This window comes from Lepus europaeus, chromosome 2 (genome assembly GCF_033115175.1).
Source record: "Lepus europaeus isolate LE1 chromosome 2, mLepTim1.pri, whole genome shotgun sequence".
In the NCBI taxonomy this organism is placed as follows: Eukaryota; Metazoa; Chordata; class Mammalia; order Lagomorpha; family Leporidae; genus Lepus; species Lepus europaeus.
The window spans coordinates 166,474,961-166,496,103 of NC_084828.1; the positions used below are offsets into that span (position 1 = coordinate 166,474,961).

Consider the following 21,143-nt stretch of genomic DNA (forward strand, 5'->3'; position numbering starts at 1 on the left):
GCTGCTCCACTTCGGATCCAACTCCCTGTTAACATGCCTGGGAAAGCAGTGGAGGATAGCCCAAGTGCTTGGGCCCCTGTACCCATGTGGGAGACTCAGAGGAAGCTCCAGGCTCCTGGCTTTGGATAGTCCCAGCTTCAGCCCTTGCAGCCATTTGGGGAGTGAGCCAGCGGATGGAAAGACTTTCTCTCTCTCTCTGCCTCTCTGTAACTCTACCTTTCAAATATATAAGTAAATCTTTTTTTAAAAAAATTCTTTCTAAGTTCTCTTTTCCATGATTGAAAACTGCAAGACAGATTTAAAATTTAGAATCTCGTAGTCAATGACATTTGACCCTTGGCTGCTCAAATTGTGTTATTTAGTAATTTTTTTTCAAAGATGCTTCCGCAAATTTTTCCATATCAGTAGGTAGAAGATATTCTAAGGTTAAGTAATACTTCAGATCCTTTTCATTTCCTGCTAGCATTATCCATTCCATTCGATAAATTACAAGGTTCTACAAAAAAGGCTGTTATATATGCATTTGTGTATGTGTTTGTGTGTGTACACAAATATAAATATATACCTAAATATCAATTCCCTTGTCTAAATAAAAGTACAGAATATATATCTATACATATAGATAGATAGGTAGATGTACACACATATATATATATAATACGTATATTTAAGGAGATTGGAAAATCTCTGCCTTCTTGATATGTAACTATAAACATATAAATATATCAGGAGAACAAACATTAGGTAGAGATTCCCTCTTTGTACAGACAATGTCCTGGAGCTTTGCTCTAGTACAGCCATTATTTAATATTTTAATGTGGACTCTAGAGAATGGAAGCCCTAGGGAACCTGTGACTGTGGCCAAGGCCTGATAAATTAACAATTTACCCTTTTCCTAATAGTAAAATACAACTCTGAGGATGCAATTGATGGATAAAATGATAATATCTGTAATAATAATTCAAAATAAAGGCAAAACAACTGGAAAAGGGAATGCTCACTGTAGTTGCAAGTGAACACACAGAATAGTACATGACCACATATTAGGCAGCGGGTACGGGAAGCGATGACTCAGGAGACGAGTCCAGTACTGGAGGGCCCCATGGTCCCTGCACGAGAGTCACTTTGGAAACATGGATCCTCCCATGAACACCTTTGGCAGTTCTCAGAGGGCAGCTGTAAGTTCTAATGATGATCACTCCATGAAATCAAGAGGGAAAATAAGGGTCATTTGATCACAAACGCTGAGCTAACTCAGACAGCTACTCAGTGACTAAATGGAGGGTAGTGTATACATCACAGATACAGTGGACAAAGAGATGATTCCAGGAGCAGGATGGCTCAGGGTTTCATCATGCTACTCAGAATAGCTCAGAATTTAAAACTCTTACGTTTTTGACTTCTGAAATTTTCCATTTATGGTTGACCAAAGGAACTAAAATTCTGGAAAGCACTAAAATTCATGGGTGAACAGTGACTGCTGTACAGAGCTGTGTGTTCTGTATGGGGCAGGAACCATAATTTATTATTCGTTTTTCTGGGTCAGTGGTGACCCTGTCTCTCAGAGCTGTTTCCTCTAGTGCTGATTGGTAGCTTTGGGATCCGCATGGAGGAAAGGCCTATAGTTCCAGGAATGGAGAGGCCTACTTCTGGGGAAGAAAGTCCTCGTCAAGCGGGTGCCTAAAGGTCAACCAAGGATCAGACCCACCTCAACCTTTAACTCCCATGCCCTGAATCTATAAAAGGAGCTCTCCCAATCTCTGACGCACGACTTCCCCGGCCCCCGCTCTGTTGCTCTGTTGGGACCGGGGAACCTTGCCCGGGAGCGGAACCCCAATAAAAGCCTGTGAATTAATTGATTCGTCTGCCTGGGAAGATTTGTTATGCGCCGGACACCTTACACTGATGAACAGAAATCTACAGCTAAGAGTAAGCTGAAAGGATTGGGCAAAACATGACTACATTTACAGCCAAATGAATCTGAAAAATGTAGTTTTAGAGACATGTTTGTAGATACTTGATTGCCTTTATTCTTGTTCCACTAATGATTTTGGAAACAATTAGAATTCCATAGTAATTTTAACCTTTATCTGATGAGTCAGTGCTAGCTGGCAATGTGAATAGAAAAGAATGCATGTTTGGAGGGAATGCATTAATAGTTTACTAAGACAATGATGTGTATCAATTACTAAGTCTTACCAACATGAAGCAATAAATGTTTCTTTAGTTGACACATTGGTGGAGTCACCTTGACTGGCAACACCTGAGCTCATGGTGCACTGTGGGTCAGCTCTGCATCCCAGCAGGTGCTGCTGGTGACTGGCCACTGATGACCTAATACAGCCTTGGTGTTAAGGATGCCTCCCTACTTCAGGAGCCTGGCCTGGGCATGTTCAAATAGACAGCCCCAATGCTTGTGTCCATATCAAGCTTCTGCTTATATCCCATTTGCTAACATCTCCCTTGCTAAAGTCATTCCCATGGGGCCAGACTAAGAGCTGGGGAGTGAGCTCCACAAAATTACCTGGCAAAGGGCAGGAATATGTGGAGGGGCCAGGATTGAAGGCCATGACTACAACCCATTTTCAACAGAACACGTTTTCTCAGGGTGTGGTGGAAGAGGATCTCCTTTCATCTTCAGACTGTAAACTTTGAATTGATATGTACTTTTTTCAAACACACGCACTAACAAACAAACCCTCCCAGCCACCTCAATGTATTGACCAAGTTTGTTAGGAAAATAGAATTTTCCATTGGGGAAGGAATGTGGAGGTGCCCATCAATCCCCAGGGAATAAATAATTCTGCCCTGTTGGGTTTTCAAAAATTGTCATCTGGTAATATTTCAGTTGAAAGAAGAGTTCTGGTTACTTTTTCCTAGAAAATAAATTCACGTAAAGACCATCACAATCAGTCTGTGATTCATGAGTTACGACCATGCCTTTGACTATATTTTATCTTGTGGCTTCACTAAATATTCACTAACTTGTTCTCCCTCAGATGCTGATGAGATTTTACTGGAGTGGAAAGGGTTGGGTGAAGGATCAGCTTCTAGCCTTTTTGAAATGCAGAGGGTGAATGAGAAAACAAAGCTAATTTTGGTTGCAATTAGCCCAATATCTCCCTCTTTAGAACAGAGCTCCATCTCTTTCCAAAAGCAAATCCTGTGTTTTCTTCAGGGAAAACACAGTTGCCAGAGGGAGAAATATTTAGCCCCACACAAATAGCAATCAGGAATATGTCTCTCACACTACTAGCAGGGTGGATGCTTGCCTCTTTACTTCTAAGGCAAGTTCACATTCTGCCTTGACTGATTATTTTTCAGCAATATTTATTATCTTCTTTTAAGGTCTGCCAGTACGGTTTTTGAAGCCCAGTTAGAACAGCAGCCAAGACTGAAAGGGGCCAAATATCTCTCTAGAACCAAGATGTTACTTCAAAAGATATTCATTACAAAGCACTGCTGTGACTCAAATGATCACTTATTTTGAAGGGGAATTTGCTAATGTAAAATTGGTTTCTTGTCTTTCCAGCCCCCAGTGAGCCTTTACTGTGCAAATTCGCAGATGGAGGACAAAAGAAGCGCCAGAATCAAGGCAAATATACCCAGAATGGGAGGCCGTGGCCCAGGGAAGGGGAGGTGAGTGCTGGCTGACAGCTTGTGCTCAGAGACTTGGCATTTCTCAGAAGGGCAGAGAGACACACATCCCCATGGAAAACCAAATGGCCTTGAAAGGGCCCAATGAGCAGTCCTGTATTGTGTTCAGGGTGAAATGACTGGAAGAGGAGTATAGGACTTCAACATTGGCCTCATTTCTACACGCACTAATTCTGTCTTTAACCACAATTGAACCCGAAAAGAAGTCACTGAAAGACATAACCATAAAGAACTGCTTTGTAATTGTATAAGAATTATAAAATGAAGGTGTGAGTTAGAAAACATTTTCAGTGAAATCAATATGGATAGAAGAATGTTTGTATTTTAAAAAAAGCAAGGACATATTGAGATTTATTTCATCCTGTTTCCAATAAGCCACTTGCACATATGCATGTTTATGCATATGCCCATATGTTCAGTATGTGCTGTTGTGTCCGCTATTGACGTGTATATCAATATAAAATAGGACATTTCCTGTTGGTGAGTAATAAGGAAGAAAATTGATACATACAATGAAAATAAAAGGCATTTTGCCTCCTAATACACATTGGTAGAAAGGCCAGCTTATGGACCCAAGCCACTGGGGACTGGATTTCCTTGAATTGCTTTTCTGGTAAGACAGGAAAAGCATCTCTGGTCCTCTATAAGGATTTTTATTTGCGAAAAGGAATGGAGTTGTTTGTATGACTAAAATAAATGTCATTTTGTGCCAAGGACCTAATTTCAATAGAAGAGCTTCCTTCTGTAATTTCTATTTTTTTTTTTTTAAGATTTAGTTATTTATTTGAAAAGTCAGAGTTACACAGAGAGAGAAGGAGAGGCAAAGAGAGACAGAAAGAGGTCTTCCTCCACTGGTTCACTCCCCAGCTGGCTGCACTGGCCGGAACTGCACCCATTTGAAGCCAGGAGCCAGGAGCCAGGAGCCAGGAGCTTCTTCCAGGTCACCCAGGCGGATATAGGGACCCAAGCACTTGGGCCACCTTCTACTGCTTTCCCAGGCCGTAACAGAGAGTGGGATTGGAAGAGGGGCAGCCGTGACTAGAACAATTGCCTATATAGGATGCTGGCAACCTAGGTGGAGGATTAACCTACTGCGCTGCAGTGCCGGCGCAACATTTTATATTTTTAATACAGAGAGAGCCGTTGTAGGAAAGATAGGGGTCAGTATTGTTCTCAGCCAAACCTTTAGCCATTTTTCAGTTTCTGAGACTGTCTGTTTTTAGTATTCCCAAGCAGGTCTCAAATCTCCAGCTTAAGTATATAGTTTCATTCAAGAAGTGTAGAATCTACAACTCATTATAGTAAGATGTGAAAAACACAATCATCGCTGAGAATCGGAAGCTAATAAAAAAAGGCAAGAGTTGCAATATTTTCAAATTTGGAAAGGCAGTTTATATTATGTTCTGATAAAGAAATGGGGGCATTGATCCATGTGTCTTTTGCATGCAAATTACTGCATATGCAAGTAACCTCATTGCCTCCAGAAAATAGCTGGTGCCTCATTGCGTTCATCACATGCAACTTATACCAAACATCCACAGTCTAGAAAAACCCCTTTGACATTTGGAAATTGCTTTGAATACAATATCTACTGAATAGAGATAACTTCAGATCACAGACCATAACCAAATGTCCCAAGACTCAGCTACATAACCTAGCAAGGACTGAAAGTTTAGTTCCTGTCTCCCTAAGAATCTGTAATATTACTATCCAACAATATTCGGCAATTATAGCAGAACACTTCACTTGAGTCTGCATTTCTTGGAAACCGAAATAATAAACAGAAAAGATCCAGAGTTACAGCTGCCATTTTGCTATTGTTTAGTTCAGTGAAAGAGAAACACCATAGGCACTATAGCATGAAATGATAGTGGAATTAACTGTAGGACCCAGAACACCATATCATTGAGAAGTGCTTTTTTTTTTTCTTAAAATTTTTATTGATTTGTTTTCATTTTATTTGAAAGACAGATAGAGATCTTTTGTTTGCTGGTTGAGTCCTCAAATCCTAGTAACTACCAGGGCTGGGACAGGCAAAAGCCAGGAGCCTGAAATTCAGTTTAGGTATCCCGAATGGGTGGCAGGGACATGGGTGCTTGAGCTATGTGCTGCTGCCTCCGAGGTGTGCATTAGCAAGAAGCAGAAATCTGATGTGAGCTGGGACTGCAATCCACATGCTCCCACATGGCCCAAGCAGTATTTTAACCACCACTCAAATATATGACCATAGACGTAGTTATTAGAGGTTTGTTTCTCATCTTTGTAAGAGCTATATAGATTTTCCTATTGAACTATCAGAACCAAGGGGCCATACCAAAGTTATCTGTGGCAAAAAAAAAAAAAAAAATCTACATGTGTAGACACATTCACAAGGAAAAAGATAAGGAAAAGAAATATCATACCTTAGAAATATGCTTATCAAATATCTTGGTTGGAGAATCAGCCTGTTAGTTTTTTTACAGCTTGACTATGGTCTTTGAAATAGATACAACTAAAATGTTGGATAATTTTGTGAACCCACATTCTATCTGTTTTGTTTCTATTTCCCCTTACATTTAACTTGCTAGAATAATTCAAAGTATATGTGCATGACTGATAAAGTATAACATAATCCAAATTAATTCCATACAAGCCATTTTAATTAATTTTTATATACAACTAAATTCTAATTACTGCATTTTATTGATTTTAAGACACATGTTTTGCACTAATGTTTTTCCACACTTCAACACTTCTGAAATTGGTTCTCCTCATATAATGAATGATATCTTACAAGACAATTTGTGTTTGCTCCTGTTAGTCACTTGGGGGTAAAAGCTACATTCTCTCCTTAAGGTCTTTGACCATGATGATTGCATGAATAAAAGCGCTAATCAAAGCAAGAACACAGTCAGATGCTCAGAGAGAATTTGTCTCTCTTTTTAATCCAGTGTCATGATTGCTTGAACTCCATTTCTGATGGGTGATTTTATTTCTCTTTTACCTTTACACTGGAGTTGGAATTTCAATGTTATAAGGAGATCCTTTGGGATGTTTGACTTCAGATATAAAACACTGATTTATTTTTCAATCACTGTTTGTCTTATGTATAAGATATTAATTTAAATTCTGCTGCCTCAGGATTTGAAAAAGCAGTATCCAGGCTAATACCACCTATTCCTGTCTTGCAAGTCAAGTAAAAAATGATAATGTGAAAAGGATTTCTGATGAAATGCTTAAATACAAAATTTGTAAATGGTAAACATATTAGGAATACCATAAATATTTTACTTGATAGACTAATTAAATTTTGAATTTTAATTTAGAGCTGTTTTCTTCTGGTTGGCAATTTGATAATAATTTTATTGACATAGTTTGGAATGTGTTTCTCTATGAAAAATCTAATACTGAGATTTTTATATACATAAATTAGTGAAAACTAACAAACTTTTAAAATATAAATATATGCTACTGACCATGTTCCTGCATAAATGAAAGCATGGGTCTAGTGTAAAGTTAGTAACTGATCTTTCAGGGGACAACTGGGATGCTGAGTAGGATGTTGTGACCGTTAGGTGTTGGAACTGTTAAGTCCTATTTCTCTTGTGTCCTACAATTTTTACTGTTCAAATTCTCAAACTGTGTGGCCTCTGGATCCCTTTATTCTTTTAAAATTATTTATTATAATTTTAAAAAATTAACTGAAACTGTAGCATGTTTACAAACATGTTATATTTTTATTACAATATAATATTTTTGAAAGAAATTTTTCTTGGAGTGGCACTGTTTCGCAGTTTTAAAACTCACTCTGATGTCCATCTGAGTAAAAGATGAGCATCTCCTTCAACACTCAACCTGTTGCTCCATGCTATTTTGTTTTAATCATAAGCATAAACTCCAACTCCATCCAGATAGGAGGTTGAATAGGGAGAACTGGATAGATTCTCCGAAGGACATTGGCAACTCAAATGTCCTTTGGCTAAACTTTGAGAACCACTATCCTAGAGAAACTAAGCCACAAACAAGGTTGATATTCAAATTTCATACAGTAGAAGAGCCTAGCAGCTTGTTAAACATTGAAATAATTTTGTATCACTTTATAAATAACCATGGCCCTAGTGCATCAGTGCTATCCAGCTTCCTTTCCCACTGTGGTGTCTCCTCTAGGACTTGCCATGGTCTGACTTCAGCACTTACATCTCTTTGGACAATGCCTGTGTCACACTGGTGGTGAAAGTTTCCCATGTGATCTGCAGCTCAGAAGTAGCCTCACTTTATCACAGCTATGACCTCACTACTCTACCCCCATGATACTATAGTGCCAGCTGATCTATTACCCGTGAGGCTGTATTTTCAGTTTTGCAAGCAAAACGCTGCCCAAATTGACCTTGTTTGTACTTCTCTTCAGTCAGCTGAGCTGGGACCAAGAATGTTCCCAACCAGTTACAAATGGATATTGGACACATAAAGGACTCATTGCTCCTTTCTCTGTGTTACCAAAATGATATATTTCCAATAACTACCAAGAAACCACCAAAGTTGTCTCTATATGCCTCAAATAATAAGAACAGCTGATCAAAAAGCAAATAGCTACATAAATTTCCCAGATAAGCAACTCAAAATCTGATTGATGGTATTTTAGTGCCTCCGTAAAAGTAATTGCAAACTAAATTACACATTCATTCATTCATTCAGTTGCTGCCCCCACTGCAACAGTACACACAGACACACACTCTAATTGGCAGTATATGTCATATCTATATATCTATATCTATCTATCTATCTATATCTATCTATCTATCTATCTATCTATCTATCTATCTATCTATCTAAACAGCCTTTCCTCAACTGTGTTGTAAAGGTTGTGAATCAAATCAAAAGATAAATTTCCACTATGACTATGAGAGTTACTCAAAATTTTGAAATTGCTTTATGTTGATTGTAGTTGTGACTCGTCTGTGAATTTGCTTAAGAAATTTCAAGTATAAGAAAATGCCAAGGTTCAAATTATGGACTATAATGCCAATTCACCAAAATTTTTGTGAGTATTTTATTCTTCAATAGTATAAACATCAGGAACACAGCAGTTCCCACTGGCTTCAAAACTCTGAGCAAGCTTTCATAAGATATTCCCAAGCCCTATGTTGATTGAGACAGTAAATGTCATTGATAACAATTGTTTTGGGAATTCAACTTCCAAGAAACAGTATTTTGGCCATGAACACATAGAAGAGATATGGCAAATGGACAAATGACTCATATGTTTAGCTTTAAATTGCCAAGATTTCATTATAAAAACAACAAAATGGCATTTCTTGCTTGTATCTTATTTACAGTTCTCTGCTCCTGCTGATTTAAAAGCAATGAACAATAATAAATATATTTTTATTTCTATCCAATGCTCTACCTATATTAACTATGATATTGTGGAAACATTTAACAAGATATCTTTGCAGTCTTCATGTGAAAATGAACTGAAGATAATAATATAATATTGCTAATGATCAATATGAAGGTTCCCAAGAATAGGTTACAGGGTATCTTGAAAAGAAAAATCAAATAAGATTTTTATGCATTCTAAAGACTACATATTAAGGTTTGGAATTCCTTAACTGTTACCAATTAAAAAACAAGCTTTCGGTGAGGCAAGATTCTTGAAATCATCTAAATGCCTTTTCATTTGCCCAAGAGAAAGGCCTCTGGGTATAGAATCAATCAGTCTATCTATCTATCTAGCACAATAGCAACAGTGACATCCATCAGTGCTGTGCTATGAACTTGTCTGAATGTGTTAGTATGAAAAATGTATTGAAGGGATATAACATACTGACATAGTATACTTTATTTTCCTTAAATTAGCAGTTTCCATTAATGTACTCACAAAATCCACTATTAATGAGCTGAAAGTTAAGGTTATCAATTTTATTATAGTCAACTTAAGCTAAGTGATTTATTATTGCCTATAGGTTATAACCTCTTGTTATAGCCCAGAGAATATGTTGTCAGACGTGAAGTCATCTTGTTTTCAGTGATAGTTGAAAATTTCCCCACAAACTGTAAAGTTATAGAACTCTTATCTACTCAGAGCTGCTAATAAAAATTCTTCTCAGTGCCAGAACATGAAGTGAGGCATCCAAGGTCAGGTGGACAGGATTTCCTGTGCCGAGCACGGGCAGAGCTAACAAACATGGTTCCAAACCCAGCCTCTTCCCCGTTGTTGTGCCTCAAGGCATTTAGAGGAATTCTTCATTCTGAATAAACCAATTTATGATTGAGAAAAAGAGGTCCTTTTAAGGCCCGCGCTGCAGCTCACTAGGCTAATCCTCCGCCTGCGGTGCCGGCACACCGGGTTCTAGTTCCGGTCGGGGCGCCGGATTCTGTCCTGGTTACCCCTCTTCCAGGCCAGCTCTCTGCTGTGGCCAGGGAGTGCAGTGGAGGATGGCCCAAGTGCTTGGGCTCTGCACCCCATGGGAGACCAGGAGAAGCACCTGGCTCCTGCCATCGGATCAGCGCGGTGCGCTGGCCACAGCGCGCCGGCCGCGGCGGCCATTGGAGGGTGAACCAATGGAAAAGGAAGACCTTTCTCTCTGTCTCTCTCACTGTCCACTCTGCCTGTAAAAATAAATAAATAAATAAATAAATAAATAAATAAATAAATAAATAAAATAGGTCCTTTTAGACTTAATAGGCAGATAGTGTGTCAATAACACAGGAGTTACGTTTTGCATTTCATATTCTAGATGAACAAACGTTTTCTTAGAGGGATATATTCAGTTTTTCTTTTTGCGATTGCTTTTACTTGTTTTTTGAATGAATGTGAAAACAGATTTGGCATCATAATTATGATTTCCAACTCTGTCTTTATCACACCATCATCTGTTGTTATCATCCAGCATTTCCTCTTCATTGGCGGATGCTGCCTGCTATGTGCTGAGAGTACACTGAGGTAGAAGGAATGACGCCTTGCCCTGAAGGTGTAATAGAAATATACATTCACAGGGCCAGTGTTGTGATGCAGAGGCCTTAGTGCCGCTTGTCTTGCCAGCAGCCCATTTCAGACTGCTGGTTTGAGTCATTGCTGCTCCATTTCTGATCTGGCTCCCTTTTAATGCACTGGGAAAGCAGTAGTTGATTGCAAAATACTTGGGCCCTTTGGGGCCAGCGCTGTGTCGTAGCAGGCAGGGCCTCCTCCTGTGGCACCGGCATCCCATATAAGAGCCGGTTTGAATCCTAGCTGCTCCACTTCTGATCCAACTCCTTGCTAATGTGCCTGGGAAAGCAGCAGAAGATGGCCCAAGTCCTTGGGCCCTTGCACCCATGCGGGAGACTCAGAAGAAGCTCCTGGCTCCTGGCTTCAGATTGGCTCAGCTCCAGCCATTGCAGTCATTTGGGGAGTGAACCAGCAGATGGAAGACTTGTCTCTCTCTACCTCTACCTCTCTCTGTAACTCGTATTTCAAATAAATAAAATAAATCTTTTAAAAAAAGATACTTGGGCCTCTGACACCCTTAGGAGAGACCAGGATGGAGTTCTTGGCACCTGGTTTTGGCCTGGCCCAGCCTTGGCTATTGTGGCCATCTGGGGAGTGAACCAACAGATGGAAGATATCTGTCTCTCTCTCACTCTTTCACATAAATCTTAAATATATATCTCATTATGTTTCCTATTTGGTTTCTTTCTTTCTCAGTGTATGACTACTTTTTTCAGCCTTCCGCTTGGAAGAGATTTTTTAAAAGATAATACTGAATAACAATCTTAAACAGAAAACAGTTAGTCAACAAGGACTCATTGAGTGTCTACTGCATAGCGTGGGACATGGTGCTAGGGACATGATATAAACACACACAGAAATTTCCTCCTCCCTTGGAGCCCTAAACACCTGTTTACAGAGTAGGAGATGAAAAGTGGAAAGGAATGTAATTTAGTGTTCTCGAAATCAAATCATTGACTACAACTAGCTTCATACTATGCAACAGTAAAAGAAAAGGCAAGCCAAAGTAGTAAAGAGAATAACAACAAAAACCAAAGTCACAAGAACGTCTATTCCCATGTGCCTTGTTGCTAAATATTAACTGGTTTTTGTTTGTTTTCCAGAATGGGTAACTGAAAAATTGATTGATGTACACTTGTACAGCAGAGGTGCTGCCCACATTTGGGAAGCTCCAGCTTGCCAGCCGAGAAGTCTTTATACCCTTGGGTGCTGAGTGGCACAGGGAGGAAAAATGTTTCCTGAAGCAACTTGGGCTTTCAAGTGTGCATATTTAATGAATCTTAAGACCTTTGATGCACCCATTGAGAATAATAATTCTGAATTTTAAGGAATAGGGTGTATCACTATTTGGGATTTGCCTGATACTGTGTACTTTTTTTTTTCCACACAATTTTCCAGGCACTCTACATTAGGTTAAAGGGAAACTATATTTTAAAAGGTTTACTTATTTGAAAGAGTTACAGAGAGAGAGGGAGACATACACACACACACACACACACAGAGAGAGAGAGAGAGAGAGAGAGAGTCTTCTATCTGCTGGTTAACTCCCCAGATGACCACAGTGGTGGCTTGGGCTGGGCCAGACCAAAGCCAGGAGCTTCTTCCAGGTCTCCTAGCTGGGTCGCAGGGGCCCAGGTAATTGAGCCATCTTCAGCTGCTTTTCCCAGGCCATTAGCAGGGAGATGGTCCAGAATAGGAACCGGCACACTGGTGAAATGCCAGCATCACCGGCATTGACTCCACCTGCTACACCACAACACTGGACCCATACTCTAGAATTTGAATCACAAATCTACAACCTCTAAGCTGAGTGACAACTCTGGTCATGTTTTTCAAAGTCCTTTGTTTTTCTCACCAGTAGAATGAAACTGGTTAAAAGTATATATTTAGGGATCAGATGTCTTCAGTGAAGTGGAAGGGTTAAAGCACTAAATGATGTAAGCGTCTGGCCAACTATAATTGCCCAAGCAGTAGCTGTTACTATAACTATCATGAAACCATCAACACTCTTGGGGGTTTTTAGTTTGAAAGCCAGCATTACCCTGTGCCACTGCCACTAGGATGCTTTAACACCTTCATCTCCAAATTTATAGCATGTCATTTTACAAACAGGAGTTATTTTTTGAGGGTACAACATTGATTTAAAAAAAAGTTTCTCAACATTGTAATCTTCCAGCTGCATTTTTTACTTATGTCATAAAGCACATGCAAAAATTAAGTCCATATTGACAAATTTTAACTTTGAGCCACATAATATTCATGTTTTTATAAGATCACATTCCAAACCATAATGCATCCTTTAAGACATTAGGTGGTTTTCAATTTTATAGTCAATTTCTCTTGAAAGTCATATTATCATAAATGCCAAGAACTGGATGAGAAAGGAAGGTTTTGATGGAAAAGATGAAAGAAGAAAAAAAAGTGAAGGAAGGAAAAACAGGAAGTATTGCAAAAAAAAAATCAAGCAAAATCTTGAGCTACTGTTAAGAACTGATAAATTACCTGGTTAGTGTCCTTAAAGCAAAAGAAGAATTACTAATGTACTCATTCCGGCAAATACTGAAAACGAATGTTTGACTTCCCAAGTGCTTAGGCAACCTTGCTTTCTATGAGGAGGACTCCTCATACTCAAGGACTTTCCCCTGTCCTCCAAAGCGATTATCTTTGTCAGGAGTATCTTATTGCCATAATTCTTAGTGTATTATATTCAGCAAAGAAATGAAAAATAGGGATTTTCTTGCCTGTACAGTTGTCTCCCAGTGCTGAATGCAAATATTTGTTGGACTGCCGTGTCCTGATCTACCTAGAAGGGGTGATATTACCAAATTCTTCTGTGTAGCTTTCAGTGTCCTTACAAACAGAGCTATTAATGTCATAGGTCAAATTTTCTTTTGTGTGCAAAAGACAGACTCATGAAATAAATGGGTTTGCAAAAAGGTACAGTTGCTCTTCATTATTCACAGGCTCACACTGGCAGATTTTCCCATTCACAACAGTTTATCTGTAAACCCAGAATCAATACATGTGGTGCTCTCTGTCTTGTGCAGACATGCAGAGTAGGGAAAGCTCTGCGCTCCTGATGGGCACACTCTCAACTGACCTTGAAAAGGTTTCAGCTCTCTGTGAACAAGTAACCTTTTCACAGTTTACACAGAGCTATAATTTTCATTTATTTTTTGCTTTTTATTGGTTATTTCCCTATTTTTAAGGCCCCAAAATGTCAGGCTGAAATGCTGTGTAGTGTTACTAAGCAGAATTCTGAGAAATTATAGGAAAAAGTAGGGATAACCTTTCGGTCACAGTTTATAATGTTATTGGCCATGATTTCAATGTGAATGTGTCAATGATAGATATTAAGTAGATGTTTCTAGATTGATAGGCAAAACAAGACTATGTATTGACAAGCTGGTGAAAGTCTTGTGGCCAGAGGCAACCCTGTATTAACCCTGGGGAACTGGTTCAGTGTTGAGCTGGTTTACTGTTCGTGAGGATTCTGAAGAACAAAACTATTAGGAATAACAAGAATCAACTAAATCTTCTTTTATGCTTCTTGTTACTGAGTAGGATTCAGTCTATTGATTAAGCTCATGTCCTTCCCGTTAATTTAAATAGGATAATTGGAATATGTATCGAAAGTTATCAGTGAATTAGTTGCCACTAATTCAGGAATTGTGTTAACCAATTATCAGTTGTGATGCATTTGAAAATGATATTTCTTACTGCATTCAACTGACAACAGCAAAACTTTCTAAGGATTTCATGGAAAACCTTGGTTCTATTCTCATTAATTTAATAAATCTATGAGTGATCCATTGGCTTGTAATCATTTCACAAAGACCATGAAACATTCCACCCAGTGTACATCCTCTCATACCTTCTTTTGAAAGACATAGTCCTTAACCTAACACACAGAAGCAATGTTACCGTCATTTATAGTCATCTAGTTTAACCACTTCACCTGTCTGCATGGAGGGAGAAAACTGGCGACCCACTTTGGGAACCAAAATAGGTCCCATTGGTAGGGTAAATACTGATGTTAAAGGTTACACACATGACTTTGGAAGTCATAGCAAATGTGTCACAAGCATGCTACATAGCAGATGGAGGGAAAGTCATATCCCTGTGTATAGGGAATGCTCTCACTAGAATGTGTTGCGTTTCTTGAAAGCATTTGGCTGTCACTAGCTGTTACCAACACTGCTATAAAGCACATTCTTAGCAGTAAGGAAAGCAAGACACAATTCAAAAAAAAAATTTTTTTTTACTCTGAAAGCTGCACCCAACTCTTTAATTATTTGATCAGCCACTACTCAACATCCTTCTTATCAATTATGGGAATGGAAATTGATCTCTAGGAATATACCATTTATGTTGTATTTGAAGCCAAATTGGCAAAAATTTAATTTTACAACATTGCACCACTAGAAAATTTATGCTTAACAGATATAGAGTTGAAGTACTATCCCAATGAACCACTGGAGACAAAAATGCTTTGAGGACTGAAAAACAATTCATATGAAATAATATGTGTACAGAATTATTTGGGAAACTTAGTAATATCATCTAAACTCAAGATTTCTTTGGCCATTTAGGAGCAATCACCTATTTAGTTCAAAACTGTTTCTTTTGTTTCGAGTATAGAGCTTGATAATTAGATGCCTGATTCTTTAACAAGATCTCGGAAGATAATTAAGATGTATCTACCAACATTTCGTGGTTCTACAAATAGTCTTTTGATTTCTGAGCCAAAGCAGAGCATTTACATATGAGGGTATTCCAGACAGTTCATGGAAAATGGAAGTAGATGATACGTCTATTTTTTATGCAAAATCATTTTCAAATTGATGCACTTTTTCACAATATCCCTTTTCCATGAACTTTAAAAAATCCTCTTATGTATGACCTTGAGAACAGATATTGCCTCTTATGAAGAAGTAAGTACTGGCAAGTCGGGTTTTTAGCTAGCTTTCCAGCTCTGGTGTTATTTATTTCATATATTTGCCTGTAATTTAGAGAGCAGTCTCAAGGTAAATGAATAGCCTTTCTAATCTGTCAAAGAAACCTTCCCATTGGCATAAAGACTTGAATTCTCAATAACTCAGCATGACAACTCTCTTAGTCATTTATGTGTGCTATTTCAAAGCTCTAGATCCAATATTTACTAACATATGGTTGCTAAGGATAAATCTTACAAATCCTGTGGTAGTGTAATTTTGGATATAACATAATTGATGATGAGCTCCTGTCCTCTGCCTAGCCCGTGTTCTGAAGGGAAAGGATGAGACAGCATTCTTATATTCATAGGACAGGGGTGTGAGTGAGGAAACTGGGGGAGTCTTCAGGCTGGGAAGATTATCGCAAGCCATGACAGTGGGAAAGACTGAAAATGTATCTGCCTGTCCTCTGTATTTTCCTGCTAAGTCTCCACTGGCCAAGCAAGTAAATGGGATATTACCCAGGTGGGAGATTTCTGGAGCTGTTGGCACTGCGTTCCAACCTGCTATCACACTCAGAATTGACCCCATCAATGTGTAAGCCGTAGTTTATAGCCATCAGCCTATAAAAGAGACCTGGAAGAAGCCACATTTCTGGAACTTTCCTCTACAGGCTCACCCTAGAAGCAACCTCAGCATTTTCTGTTTTTATCCTACTTAACCATGCTCTGGTGGCATCTAAAAGGATACGTCATTGACTGTAACACACTGTTCATTGAAGATGAAATAGTATTTTAAGTGCCACTAAAAACAGAGAAAAGGAACTTGGCAAACTGGCAATGCCATCAATTATCATGTGGTATCCAGTTTCACAGATTTTTAAAATGTGAAGGAAGAATACAAAACTGTGTCTTGGAATCTATGAAATTCACTCATTTAGACTGAGATAAAACAGATGCATCTACATAAACTATAATTACATTATCTTGATATCTTTTTTATAATTGCAAATCAAGGATTAATTTAACTATGGGTTTGATGGCATACTCAGTCTAGAACTTTTTTTTTTAATTTTAGATTTATTTATTTATTTATTTAAAAGTCAGTTACAGAGAAAGCAGACAAGGGGAGATCTTCCATCCATTGGTACACCCCTCAGATGGCCTCAGCGGTGGGGCTGGGACAGGTTGAAGCCAGGAGCCAGGAGCCTCCTCCAAGTCTCCCATGCCTGTGCAGTGGCTCAAGCAGTTGAGTCATCCTTTGCTGCTTTCCCAGGCCATAGCAGGGAACTTGATAGGAAGTGGAGCAGCTGGGACTCCAACCAGTGCCCATATGGGATGCCAGTGCTGCAGGTGGTGGTTCCACCTGCTCTGCCACAACTTCAGCCCCTAGAACTCTTTTACTAAGATTTTTTTTTTACACTCAACCTGCCATAGCATAAAATACTATTCTATTTCTCTTTTGCTTCCTTTTTAGTCAAGTTTTTCTCTGTACAGCCAAAAGGATTTCTCAGCCTTCCAGTCTGAATTCTGTTGGCCTCTTTTTATCTTGCCCTTCTCTGCTGCTATATAAGGGAGAAATTTTGTCTTCCAAGGGCAGAATTTAGCAAGAGCCAGAAAGGAGGGCTACTGCGATGACACAGTGCATAAGCAGCCACGTTATGACTCCCCTTGATGCTCTTTTCCCAAACACAGAGAAGTTAATTTTCTCTTTTTTCTCTGGTTATTTTGCTACTTTTAAGAAGTGATAAATCTCTTGCATTCTACATCTCATTTGCTTGATTCCTAAACATCCTCTTGAAAATGTCAAGATGACTTTTAACAGTCCTTTGCTTCTCCCAACTCTGGGTGTCCATTCTGAGAAGAAAGACCTGCGGGTTTCTCAGCTGCCCCTGATCCATCCTAGGCCCCTTTCCATGGTTTAATCCAGGCACCTTGGCTCTCTGACTGCATTGGAGAGGTCTCCTGGCATCCCGATAGTCATCTTCCTCTCCACTCCCAATCTCTGTAGACAGTCAAGGGCTAAAACATTTTCCCTCGAAGTTTCCCTGACTGCAGCTGTAGTTTTCCAAAGAGAAATTTCACTGTTTTCAGAAGGAAAAATTAAAAGTACATTCAGATTCCATTTTGAAATACAAATTTAACTGTAATTTTCTGTAAGTCATTTATTAATTCATTTAACACGCATTGATTGAGCATGTGTGACACTCCAAGCACTGGACTAGGAGGAGGAAATCCTATGATGGACATGGCCAAGAACTATTGGGAGACACACATGGCAAATCATGGTCCTGTCTTGGGTCATGTGGGGGAGAGTAAAGGCAGCACACATGCTACCTGAGGGAGGGAAAGAGAGACAGAGTAGGGCTTTATGAGGCTGTGGCATCTAGTCAGGCTGGCAGAATATAATTTCAGTTTTCCCAAGGCCGAAACACTGCAGTTGCTAAAGCCCAGGCAGCACTGCTCCAGGGCGTGGTGAGTCTATGGCTGGGTCTGGTGAAGCTGGGATGCAGAGTTGCACGGGGACATTGTAGACATCAGTAGGTCCAAAGGACTAGGTCACGAAGAGTTGTATCTTGCAGGCTACCACTGAGAGGAAGTATCACAGTGTCTTCAGATGCATCTTTCATGTGCAAGCCTCACAACACATTGTATGGCTGGTGGATTGGAAGGAGACTTTTGAGAAAAGACAGGAGAGGATATTGTACCAAAAGGTATTGGTAAATCCCAAATAACAGATGGTAGTTTGTAAGAAGGCAGTGACCATGCATTGAAATCCCTAATTTAACTTGGAATGTGGTTGGAATTCAGAACAGAAACGAACCTTCTGAGACAAAGATTTGGGAATCACCAGGACATGGATGTTAGTTGGGATCAGGAAGTGAATGCTGTCACTGTCTAGAGGCAAAGGAGAGAGGGAGAACCCTGCCCTCAGCTCTGGCATCTCAAAAGCAGTAGGAGCAAGGAATGCCAACAAAGAAATTGCTCTCCAAGAGGTCAGAAGAAAACAAGGAGAGAGGATCACACAGGTCAAAGGAAAGGGGTTTTGAAAAAAAGAAAATATTCATTGGTCAAATAACGCAAGTGGGTAAGAAATATAGAATAAAAGTATTCCTCGGATTCTGAAAGTGTGAAAATTAGGAAGTGAAGTGTGAGCCGTTTCACAGGTTGGTTGGCACCTTTTATAGAAAAACACACTGGGATCTCCTGCCTTATTTCAGGGCTGTGTAGATCTTGGGAATGTCCTCACTTGCCATCTTATTTGTTCCTCGTCTTCTCTTTAAGGAAGAGGTTGACGGCACAATGTCTCAGGGAGCAGCCTTTCAGCAGCCAGAACAGACAACTGCCTCCACTGGGAGAAACCATGCCACTCTAACCCTGACTGAGCCAGAGCCATTCTCCCAAAAAACACGACCGCTTGTCTCTTATCATGGTCAGAAGTTCATTCTCTCAAATTCCCTTTCAGCAAGTGAACCAGTGACCTGGCTTCCACTTTTCTCTGAGTGTATATATTTTCCTAGGATTAATTTCTGCCATGACATGAAAGTCAGGTAAAATCCTTTTCTTTGGCCGGAAGCGTGACTTAGTGTTGGACATCTAGTGGTGTCTGCTTGTTATGGATTTGTGTAGGTTCCTCTGAATATCTTGGAAATCCACACTCATGGTATCACGTAGGAAACCCTCAGTTCCTCAGCCAGAATGGTTGCCTGGATTTCTGAACTCTTAAAGGCTTCCAGCACTAGGAAGGCTGTGCCATGAGCCCTGGGCTTTCAGTCTTCGTTCCTGATTTCCGGGGTATTCATGCCTTGACCCTTTTGGTGTTAGCAACGCTATCCCACCTCCCACCTCCTGTCTTACTGACCCAGGAAGCTTAAGGTCCCCTTGCATTTCCAAGCTTACTTCTGACTCAGGCCTTGATCTGCATAACTTTTACAAATGATGCTCTTTACTTCATCTTGAATCCAGAATTTTAAAACAAGTCATAGAGGATATAATTGTACATAGTGTGTTAAATCAAAATGCTTACACCCATTGTAAAATTAATTCTTATTACATACAACTTTGAAAATTAAAAAAAAAATGGACAAAAGCCATTTATAATTATACCACCCAACTTGGTAAATTTTATTGAAATTAATTTTCAGTTTATTTCCACTTGAAGGTTTTTGAAAATACCTTGATTTGAGCAGTACACAATGTAATTATGTATACTTTTAATTATACATGTATATTAAATTAATGTGTGTACATAATTAAAAATCAAATATGAACAAACTACTTTTAAATTTAAGTGTATTTTTAAGACATTATACACACAATGTTGTCTCATGATTTGCTCACTAAAGGATGTGTTTTCTAAATAGATAAATAAGTATAAATAAGGTAAAGTGAGATCCACTTCAATGGGCTGGAACATCAATGTTCCATTTGTCCAGGAATTTCGGCTTCTATCTGTGTAAGCTTTACTACATCAAATGGTTGGGTCTCCAGTCTACGTTACAGTGCAACGATAGCTTCCAAGTGGTTAAAACAATTCCATCAGCCTATCTTGTTGCTAGTGATATTACAGTCATTCTCTGTTCCCCGAAAAGTCGAAGCATTGCAGTTCAGGGGCTGCGTCTACGCGGGAATGCTGACTTCTGAAAATGTACACTTTAAGAAGCAGCTGTGAAGCTACTACCTCTTCATATAACCTAACAACATATTTTATAATTAACATAGCAAGGATCCAGCTCTGAAGTCCAACTGATGTGCCTCAATGAATCTCCCACATCTATTAAAAATAGAAGTACCCTAATTACTGCAATAAATCATTTTTTAAAATGTCTTCTAAATTATTTAGTTCTTTATTACTGATTCTGTCTAGAAGGGCTAGAAATACCCTATGATGGCTGAAATACTGAACCAAAACTTAGCTACTGCTGAAAAATGACAAAACGCTCCATTTTGTTTTAAATAAAATATAAATGCCTCCATTACACAAATAATGTGAACTTGAGAAACGAAGAATGTTTGTGAATCTGATCAGCCCTTTTAAAAGCAAGTGACAGGATTAAACATCACTTTTCTACATATGTGGTTTGACATTTTCATTTTGTTCCAAGATATTTTACTTTTGCATGTGATTCCGAAGTTTGTAAACATGCCACAATATTTGGCGATTATATAATGATGATTTCATGGTTCTAGCTTAGTATAAAAGTGGCTAGACAGAGCAGCAAAAGTGATTTCTTTTGTACCTCTGTGGAAAGAAACAAAAGGAAATCCAATGCAAAATACGTCTTAAGACCATATTCGAATTAGAAACCAGCAATAAATTAGAAACCAGAGGTGCTGGGCAATCAAGGTACCCTGCTCGACTGGCGAGGCCCCTTTTCTGCTCTTCTCCCTCCACACATGTTCTACGGCAAGTGAGCCACTCACCATGCCATTTTTATTTAGACACTTTTTCCAATGCTGTACTGTGCCGAGCTGGGCTTCACTTTTCATCTCCATTTGCAGTCAGCCCTCCTCTTCGTTCAGGACTGTGTTCGGCTGTAACTCCTCAACCTGCCACACATGACCATCCCCAGCACCTCCGTC

The 21,143-nt window shown here is 39.2% G+C and overlaps 1 protein-coding gene across 18 annotated transcripts in view; it reads left to right on the plus strand.

The window, feature by feature from the left end:
• RBMS3 (RNA binding motif single stranded interacting protein 3) overlaps positions 1-21,143 on the plus strand; it is a 1,606,934-nt gene that overhangs the window by 1,451,598 nt on the left and 134,193 nt on the right. For all 18 annotated transcript variants that reach the window (XM_062215492.1, XM_062215511.1, XM_062215613.1 and 15 more), the window contains one exon: positions 3,533-3,639. In XM_062215492.1, the coding sequence (XP_062071476.1) occupies positions 3,533-3,639 (107 nt within the window). The remainder of the gene's footprint in view (positions 1-3,532; positions 3,640-21,143) is intronic.